Source organism: Pteropus vampyrus, unplaced genomic scaffold (genome assembly GCF_000151845.1).
Source record: "Pteropus vampyrus isolate Shadow unplaced genomic scaffold, Pvam_2.0 Scaffold773, whole genome shotgun sequence".
Classification (NCBI taxonomy): Eukaryota; Metazoa; Chordata; class Mammalia; order Chiroptera; family Pteropodidae; genus Pteropus; species Pteropus vampyrus.
Genome location: NW_011889554.1, coordinates 239,074 through 249,168, shown reverse-complemented (window position 1 = coordinate 249,168; position 10,095 = coordinate 239,074). Strand labels below are relative to the sequence as shown.

The following is a 10,095-nucleotide window of genomic DNA, read 5'->3' as shown; positions in this document are numbered from 1 at the left end:
TTGTCATAACTCAAGCACTCACGTACGAATGTATGCTTCTGTTTCTGCACTTAGAGGTAGCAATTTTTAATTTGAGAGTATCTATGAAGATTTGGAAGAATTTGAGTGAGTGCCTGTTTTAGTTTGAATGAGGACTCTTACAGATAAACTGCAAACATCCTTGAGTATCTGATGTTCTCACTGAAGCCTCATGCCACCGCCTCCAGCTGATGAATTTAATATAAGGGATTTTGGTTGACCATCAAGATTATGCATGCTGTTTTCTTTTCCTTTCTTTTTTTTAATAACAGCACTAACAGCAATGCAAGCATATAATGTCTCATCATTGTCTCCATTTAATACAGGAAGATATTAATGGTATGAGATTAAAAATTATATACTTAGACTCATGAAAGGAGTGGGGTGTTGAGATACGGTAGTTTTGAAAACTCAGATTTTAGGACAACACACTACCTAGGGTTTACATCATACTTATGTCATGTAAAAACTATGCAACCTTAGACAAGCACATAAACTATCTCTACCTAATTCTTCTCTTTAGCAAAATGGAGGTAATAATGGTGTTTTATGTTGATAGTTGTATGTATAATATTATTATTATTAATTTTGTTATAATAATACAATGAATAAGGGTAAAGAATATCTCTCGGCATGCATATTAGTGTTTCTTAACAGACAGTATCTTCTGCTATTGTAAGATCCTATTCTGAGAATCACAGAATGACCAAAATTGTGTTTCCATAACAGCTTTGTGTATGAAACCAGAGGTAGAAAACGGAAATCTGTCTGTGGATAAGGATCAGTATGTCGAGCCTGAAAACGTCGCCATCCAGTGTGACTCTGGCTATGGTATAGTCGGTACCCCAATTATCACCTGCTCAGAGGACGGAACCTGGCACCCAAAGGTGCCCAAGTGTGAGTGGGTAAGTGGCACAGAATTCGCCGTGTTCTATCAGACTCTGAAAACGGTGGCCTGCTCCAGAGTATGTCCCAACCGACACTGATGAGATCTGACTTTAAGCAGGACTCACTTCTGACTTGTTTAAGTTACTTTTGAAATCAGCGAGTTCACACTAAAAGTACCTGGTGAGCTCATTAAGGCAAGTTCTAATTCTCTCACTTTATCACAAGAAAGACCAAGCCTCTAGATAGGAGGATCCATAGATCTGGGTGACCTGGCCCTCAGCCCTGTATTTTCCACCGTAAGTGCTCTGCTTTTGCATAGACCTCAGAACCGTTCCTCCAGTTGTCTCTGAAGAGGCCCCTCGGGTGTCTTCTGCAGCACTGTTCCTTCCCTGCTTCATTGTTCTGGCCCCTAGGGTGAACACGTTGCTGAGACACAAAGTAGTTTTTGTGTTCCTTCCATCAGTCCTGAGGTGGGTCCTGATACTCTAATTTTGCTGCCAACAGTGAGGCATCCTGAAGGCATCTTCTACTTTCACAGTTTGGAGAGAAGCCTCTCAAAATCCCTCCTTTTCTATCTTTTAGGAAATCCCTAATGGCTGTGAGCAAGTGCTAGCAGGCATTAAACTCATGCAGTGTCTCCCAACCCCAGAGGAGGCGAAAATGGCCCTGGAGGTGTATAAGCTGTCTCAAGAGATCAAACGACTCAAGGAAGAGTAAGACCTTCCAGAGGAACACCAGTTAGAAATCAGTGCATCTATTTCCCCTCCCTCACACGCCCCACCGCAAAATTGATAACTGGGCATGTACGGTTCTGTCATTAACATCTCTACTACTCTTTAAGTAGTATTTTTACTGGGGAAAAAAGCACCTGTTTTAGGAAAATCTGTTGATGTTCCTGGTGCCGCTGAGAATGTGGATGATTGCTGATTTGTATCTCATCTCAGCTTGAGCTTCTGCTTTGCTAGAATTGGTGGAATGGCAAAAATAAAGAATGACCAGTCAAAAATCCAGTGTTTTTGTTTCTACTTTGATTCTTGTGTAATGAAAAGTTAGTGCCCTGTAGGGATCACTTCCTAATGTTTCTCTGATTAATGTTCTTTCTATTTTGCTGTATTGCTGGGTAAACGTGGCTCTCGAAAATACGTGCTTGCGCCTTGTCTGGGAAGTCTTTATCCTGCATCTTCACTTTCTCCTCATCCTTCAATGCCCAGGCCAAATATCGAATCTTCTTCCAAGTCTTTTCTTTTGTTTCCGTATGATGACCAGCATTTCTGGAACAACTTCTCACTTCTTCTTTATATTTAAGGTCTACTTTCCTGTCCTTCCATCCAGTAACAAGCAGCTTGAAGGTCTTTGGAAGCCTGATCTCTGTGTACCCCACATGTTTCTCTCAGGTTTGCCCAAGTCTTCCATTCCTATCTGATCTCTATTTTTCTTTACTATTTCAATTAAAATGGCTTTAGTGTCTCTCTTACATCAAATGCTCCAGAAGCAGACCCTGAGAACAGGATTCATATGCAAGCGATTTATCATGAAAGTGCTCCAAAGAGGAAGGAAAAAGGGAGTAGAGTGAGCAGGACATGGGAAGGGGAAGATCCTAGCAGAGAGATCGGGCAAAGTCTTACAGAGAGTTGGTTAGCCTTGTCTGAGAGGTACCTCTGGAATACAAATTTGTTTAAATTTTTTCCCAATTCCAGGCAAAGGAATTGAACTTTTATTCAAATGTACCAGTCAGTTATTGGCAATGGGCCACTGTGAGGGCAGACAAGTCCCTAGGACATCTGACTGTCTCTATGTGTGGCAAAGCTGTCCAGCGCCCTCAGGGGAGTTCTTCCAAGAGAGAAGGTATGACCATAAGAAACCAAAGCACATGGAAGCCTGCAGAGTACTCAATAATGGTAAAGGTGATGTGAGGGGCTAGTCCGAACTTACTCCACATATCCTTCTTATATCTCTGGTTATTCTTGAGAGCCTTATATTTCTGACAGTCACCACTTCTTCCAATTTTTTGCCTCCTCTGAAATCTCATTCTCACTCATGTTTACCTACTGTGGCTGGCTTCTGATTCTCTATTGTATCTTGATCAATAATAGAGAACATCACCTTTCTTGATTTCTTCAAAATAGCGATCACACAAGAAAGTTGTATAGCTGACTTTTATTGGAACTTTAGAGGTAACTGAGGGGTATGTGGTTGTCTATGCAAAACTGGACTTTCACATTGATTGTTACATAACTGTGACTTTAAAAGACATTGCTTTTCATTGTCATCAGGAATATGTTTTGCTGACTTTCTTGTCATGACCTTTCCAGCCTCTTGGCTTTTCTGGTCTGCTACTTTCTTGCCTCAAGCCTCTTCTCAACAAATATCATCTATTCTTGCATTCCCTAGTCTCAGAACTTTTATATCCAAAGATTCATAAATGTACTCAAATAATAAAAGGGCCTACCATCCAAGTTTGAGCACTAAGCTGTAGGGAAGATTCAGGTGACTCTCTGAAAGATGAGTCTTTCCATATTTCCTTCCCTTCAGTCTTTATAGGGGGCAGTGTGGAGACTTTTTCACAGTGATGTGAATTATGACACAATTCTTTTGTTAATTCTACATTAATTACACACATCATAATTATGGAAGTAACACATGTGAGTGAAAACAAGAATTCAAACCTTACAAAAGCATTATAAAAAGTAAAAACATTTTTTTTTACTTCTGCCTCAGTCCTTCTTTGTTTTGAGTTTTTCCGATTAGCTTAATCATTTTTGAAGAGGATGCTCACACTATATCAAGTCTGAAGTACTTTAACACCTCAGAATGTAACTGTATTTGGAGATGAGGTCTTTAGAAAGGTGACAAAGTTAAAATGAGGTCTTTATGGTGGGTCCTAATCTAATGTGACTGGTATTATAAGAAGAGGAAATTCAGACTCACACAGAGAGATATCATACACACATGCATGCAGAGGATGACCATGTGAAGACACAGCAAAAAGGTAGCCATCTGCAAGCTAAAGAGGACCTAGAACAGATTTTTCCCTCCCAGCTCTCATCAGAAACCAAGCCTGCTAACACTTTGGTCTCCGACTTCCAGTCTCCAGAACTGTGAGAAAATAAACCTCTGTTATTTAAGCCACCCAGTCCGTGATATTTGGTTATGGCAGCCTCAGCACTCTTATATAGACACCACTAAAAAGGTGAAAGAGCAAGCTGCAGGCTGGGAAGTGGTATTTATGATGCCTGTGTCCAGCTAAGGACTTACGTCCAAAATATATGAAAAAAACTCTTATAATCTAATGAGAAAAGTGTAATAAACCCACCTAAAGAATGGGCAAAAGACCTGAAGAGCCTTCACAAAAAAGGGTATTCAACTGGACTATATCCACTTGAAAAGATGTTTGACTTTATCAGTCTTTAGGGAAAGTAAATTAAATCCACAGTGAATGGTTGGACCACCACATGGATGGACCTCAGGGGCATTATGCTAAGTGAAATAAGTCAGACTGTACTGTAAGATCTCTCTTATATGTGGAATCTAAATATATATTTATAATATAACTATGTGTATAAAAGTTTTCTGTAAGCCATAAGATATTTTATAATTGTAAAGTTTTATTTTTTGCATTTTGGTAAGTAATTTTATAAATTAATCAATATTTGAAACATTTGACAGTACCTGTAGGACCGTTTAGAAATATGGTGACTAGAAACTTTAATTGTTTTATATAAAGGAATATGCATTAGAAGTAATTTTTAATTTAGTGATATGATTTTTTGTTTTGGATAATTTCAAATACATACAAAACATTTACTCATCACCACTCTTCAACAATTATTAACTCATGGCCAATCTTTTTTTACATATCCACATCCACTCTACCTACTCTAAGTTATTCAGAAGGAAATCATAGATATATTACTTTATTTCAAAATATTTCAGCATGGATCTCTAAAGATAGGCATTCTTTTCCAAAAATCATAACCAAAATTATCATCATATCTAAAATTAAATAGTAGTCCTATAATATCTAATATCTAGCGTCTACATTTTCCTGATTGTCTATAATGTTTTTGTAGTGGTTTATTTGTTCAAATTAAAATTCAGATAAGGCCTACACATTGCAATTGATTAACACAGCTCTTAAATCTCTTAATTCATAGATCTCCCTTGTTCTCACATAATTTTTTATTTGAGTTAATTTTTTAATCTAAATTTTAAAATATTTATCCAGAAATTTTCATACCGGTTCTTAAGACATTAACAGACAAGATTTTCATTATTGAGGGAAGGTGTGCTGATTGATTTCTATGGCTCTAAAGCAATTTAAGTCCAACTGTACTTTTATGGACTTACTTAAATGCCTTAATACCATGGTGACGTTGGGGCAATTTTTTCTAAGGAGGATATGTTTGGTTGGGAACTAGATCTGGTGATTTTTGAGCATATTTAATAAGTTGTCACATTCTCTTTCTTCTCGTGTGTGTGTGTGTGTGTGTGTGTGTGTGTGTGTGTGTGTGGTGTATTTATTCAAATAACCCTCCATGTTGTCTTTGAAATTTTTCCTTTATATTGAATAAGTCAATGAAGAAATTTTTCCTTTATACTGAATAAGTCAATGAAGAAAGGCCATACACTATTAGTCAACAAGTCCTGTGAGTTTTTCAATTATTTTTTGGATAAACTCCTTTTTTATTCTCTTAAAAATTCCTCTATTGTTTATGGAATCTGCTGTACTCTGATCCCAACTTATTTTATATTCTTATCTTTCATTTCTCCCCAATATGATTCTCTAGTCAAATTAGTCAACTAACTAAACACAAACATTTCATGCATTCTCCCCCTCCCACCCTTGCTAATATAATTCTTCCCAAATGTAAAATGCTTTCCACTAATGTAGCTACCTATTCAATTTCAATTCCTGTCCCAGAGGCATTTTCCTGACATAGAACTCATGGCATTCTTTCTCTCTCTTCCTATAGTACATATATTCTGCTCTATTTTGACATTAGTGTGATGCTCAGGAAAGGCCATATTTGAGCCCTAGAATTTCTGTATAGGTAATAATATCACTTTCACACAAATATGTATTTTGGAACTATTCTTTTCAGAGATACATGCTAAGTGCTTGTGGCATTGGAGACGTATGAAATGTGCTCCCTGATCTCAAGGTGCAAAAGTTAGAATAAAGATCAGCCCATCTATTTATCTATCCATAGACATAGATCCACACGCACATATCATAATACAATTGCCAAATCTGTGAGACAGAGAATTGAATGTCATTAACAGCACAGATTTTGAAGCCAACGGACCTTTATAGTAGTCCTTTCATTGATTAACCTTGTGTGATTTATTTATTTAGCTTTTATTTATAATTTATTTATTCTGTTAGTCTGTTTTTTCATCTGTAAATTAAGATCATTATAACAAATAATAAGGTTGTTCTGAGAATTAAATGAAATATTGTAAGGGAAGTGAACACAGTGCTTTGTATGTAGACAGATACTCTTATTTTTACTAACAAGTTCTATACAGTTCAGAGAAACCAGATTGTTTTGTGCTTTGGGCAGTCAGGGAGATTAACAGGTGTGATATTATGATTTATAAGAAAAATATATATTTCTCATATATATGTGTACATATTATAATACATATTAATTCTTTGTCCACAGTTTTTGGCTCATGGCTCCCCGCAAACTCTGAGAATTTCCTAAGTGACAGAACAACAAAGGTGTCTTTTTTTTATGTGAATGAGGTGATTTTTGGACCCCACCAAAGGATGTGGTCTAGTTTCCAGGGAAGCCAACCATATGATTAGAGGGTTGAAACTTTCAGCACACCTCCCTGACTTCTGGGGAGGGGAGAGGGGCTGGAGGTTGAGTCAATTTTTTATGGCTAATGCTTTAATCAATTGGGCCAATGTAATAAAGTCTCCATAAAAATATGAAAAGGACGAGGGTTCGGAGAACTTCCAGGTTGGTGAACACATTGAGATGCAGTGAGAGTGATGCATCTGAAGAGGGCATGGAAGCCCCAAACCCCTTCCCACATATCTTACCCTACGCATCTCTTCCATTCGGCTTTTCTTGAGTTACACTCTTTTTTAATAAACCAGTGATTTAGAAAGTAAAATGTCTAAGTTCTGTGAGCAGCTCTAGCAAGTTAATTGAACTGCAGAAGGGGGTCATGGGAGCCTCTGATTTATAGCCAGTTGGTCAGAAGTCCAGGTAATAACCTGGTCTTGTGACTCTCATCTGAAATCCAAGGAAAGAATAGTTGGAACCTCTAATCTATAGCTGGTTGGTCAGAGGCACAAGTGGTAACAATAACCAGGGCTTGAGAAAGGCATTTGAAGTGGGGGTGGGGGCGGATATCTCTGGGTAGAACTAAATTGTAGGACACCAGTAGGTATCTGTAGAATTGCTTGTTGGAGGTGTGGGGACACCCCCTAAAAGCACACTTTGAAATTGGGTCCAAGAACAGCAAAAAGAACAGGGAAGGTGAGCACTGAATTAGATGAATGCAGAGGAGGAAAAAGTGATATTTATCATTCTGGAAGGTCTCTGAACCTCAGCCTTTTGTTTTTTTTCTGGAGACTTTATTACATAGGCACGATTGATTAAATCTTGGAGGAGGGAGAAAGGATTGTACAGATAAAGATAGAGATGTGGAAATACAAGGCATGATGAAAGCTCTCTGAGAGTGAATTTTCACTGAGAAAAGCCAGGAAAAAGTTTTTCTAAATACCTCGATTTCAGAAATAAAGTTGCTGTCACTGTTTTCATTTTACACATGGGAAAACTGAGGGAAGAAGAGAAGGCTTGTAATGTAACAGTAAAGGGTCCAGAATCTGGAATTAAACACCCTGGGCTCACACTCTGACTCTGCCACTTGAAAGTCACTGTGTGATTCAGGGCAAAGCATTTAGTTTCTCTATCCCTCAGTTTCCTCATCTTTATAGTGGAGAGGACTACAGTGCCTCCATCTCAGAGTTGCTGAAGGCTTACATGAAATAATGCATGTAATGTGCTTGGCACATAGGCTGACATACAGCAAGTGCTCAGTAAATACTAGACAGTGGTAGTGTTGGTATAGGTGGCCATGGTGGTGGTAGTCGTAGTAGATCAGTATTTAGGAAGAAAAGGTAGAATGTATCAATATTTCTTATCTCTTTTATGATGCTATTATCAGTGTTAAAATGTGTTTTCTCTGAGATACGCAAGATGCTAAGAAAATGTTTTTGATTATGCCCTATGCCTAAAACCAGAAATACCAAATGGAAAACTGTCTGTGGAGAAGTATCAATATGTCATCTCTGAAACTGTCACCATTCATTGTGACCCTGACTATAGGATGGTTGGCTCCCAGAGCATCTCTTGCTCAGAGAACAAATCTTGGAGGCTGGATATGCCCAGGTGCAAGAGGGTGAATAATAGCCTTTCAATCAATGTTATGTCACATGACATCTTAAAAAATTACAGGAAAATAGGATGGTTCATAAATCAAGAAGATTAATAATATATCCAACTATCTCAGTTGTTTGGGTTAATTTATAAAGTGTTTATTGGCTCTTTCCACCTTGAAGCATTGTGATGAGTCTGCAGTAGCAGCAAAGTTCATTGCATCAATTTTATAACAGAGGCCCAAGTCTGAGAACAGGAGTGTTATTGACCCTAGCCCTCAGTATTTTCCCCAACGTATGGTGTGTTTTTGCTCTGTTTCTGGTTACTTAGCCAAACTGACATGTCGGTTGTTCTTTCAGATATTTTTTGGGATTCCCTTGCTACGTACAGTCCCTCTCTGCTTGAGCTGATACTGATTATTACCTAAGGACAAATATGGATTCAGCTTTCAGGGAAATACTTTGCTAAGATTCAAAGTATTTTTCTGGCGTTTCCTGCCCATCAATCACTCCTGCGGCCATTCTTCATCTTTCAATCTTCCTCCTACTACAAGACTTCCTAAAAGAGCATAACTTTTTATAAGAATGGGAAAAATTTGAGAAATTTTTCATTTTTCAGGAAGTTCCTGAAGGTAGTGAGGTAGTTCTGGAAGAATCTTTCATTTTTTCATTTTTCATTTTTCAGGAAGTTCCTGAAGGTAGTGAGGTAGTTCTGGAAGTGTCTCCCAAGTCCTGGGACTCAGGAGCAGTCCTGGAGTTACAAGAACTGTCTCTGGAAATCAAAACACTGAAGCGAGAGCGAGCCAAGGAGAAAAATTATTTGAATATACTACACCTCTTTCTCTAAGAAGATGGAGAAAAGATGTGTTTTTCGTCCAGTTCTAGGGAGAAATTCTGTTTATTCACACACCTTAGGCATCATCATTTATTGCAATAACTAACTTTGGTAAAAGTTGCTTATATATAACCCCGGAATGTGGAATTATCTACCATCACTCAGCTTAAGTTTCGACTTTTCTGGATTTAGCAGGCTAGATGAAATAATTACCTATTAAATACCAGTTTGTCTTAATTTTCATTTGCATTGTCTGTGTCAAGGGTCCCCAACCCCTGGTCTGAGGACTGGTACCGGTCTGTGGCCTGCTAGGAACTAGGCTGCATAGCAGGAGGTGAGCAGCAGGTGAGCCAGTGACACTTCATCTGTATTTGCAGCCGCTCCCCAGCGCTAGCATCACTGCTTCAGCTCCACTTCAGATCATTAGGCATTAGATTCTCATAGGAGCACCTGTTTCTGGTGCCAAAAAGGTTGGGGACTGCTGGTCTATGTCATATAATAGGACTGTCCTGAACAAGTCCACTTCCTAAAGTTAGTTATATTTCTTTTCCATTTTATTATCTCAGTGGTTGTGAAGGGCAATGCGTTTTGATAAATAGCAGTGTTCATGCAAATGTTTCTGTTTCTTTGTGGACATCAGGTGTGTGTTCCTTAGTTCATGACAGACTTATCTTTGGTCATTGTAAACACCCTTTGTCCTTTTCTTCCTTTTCTTTTGATTGCCATCCCACATGTCCCTCTCTCTACCTTCCAGGAACTTACTTTAATGTATGGTAGATGTCCTTAAATATACATGCAAGTTTAGGATGTGTGTATGTTCATCATGTACCTTGCTCGTGAGGGCTGTATAATATTCCATAACATGAATCCTTCATATTTTACTATTTATTCCCCTAGGTTGCCTCCAACTCTCATTTACCACATATGACTCTGTGATGAATATCCTTGTACATGTTTC

At 38.2% G+C, this 10,095-nt stretch overlaps 1 protein-coding gene across 1 annotated transcript; it reads left to right on the top strand.

Annotated features, from left to right (window-relative positions):
• Positions 1-747: 747 nt before the first annotated feature.
• On the top strand, positions 748-1,891 carry LOC105309564 (apolipoprotein R-like). Its single transcript, XM_011385752.1, has 2 exons — positions 748-923; positions 1,489-1,891. Exons 1-2 carry the CDS (start codon positions 756-758, stop codon positions 1,621-1,623), a joined length of 303 nt encoding a protein of 100 aa, XP_011384054.2. The 5' UTR covers positions 748-755; the 3' UTR covers positions 1,624-1,891.
• The last annotated feature ends 8,204 nt before the right edge of the window (positions 1,892-10,095 follow it).

Bases quoted from the DNA above. Each gene is read 5' to 3' on its own strand.
- LOC105309564 (XM_011385752.1), top strand. From the start codon at position 756: ATGAAACCAGAGGTAGAAAACGGAAATCTGTCTGTGGATAAGGATCAG. The intron at 924-1,488 runs GTAAGTGGCACA...TCTATCTTTTAG, and splicing joins AGGTGCCCAAGTGTGAGTGG to GAAATCCCTAATGGCTGTGA.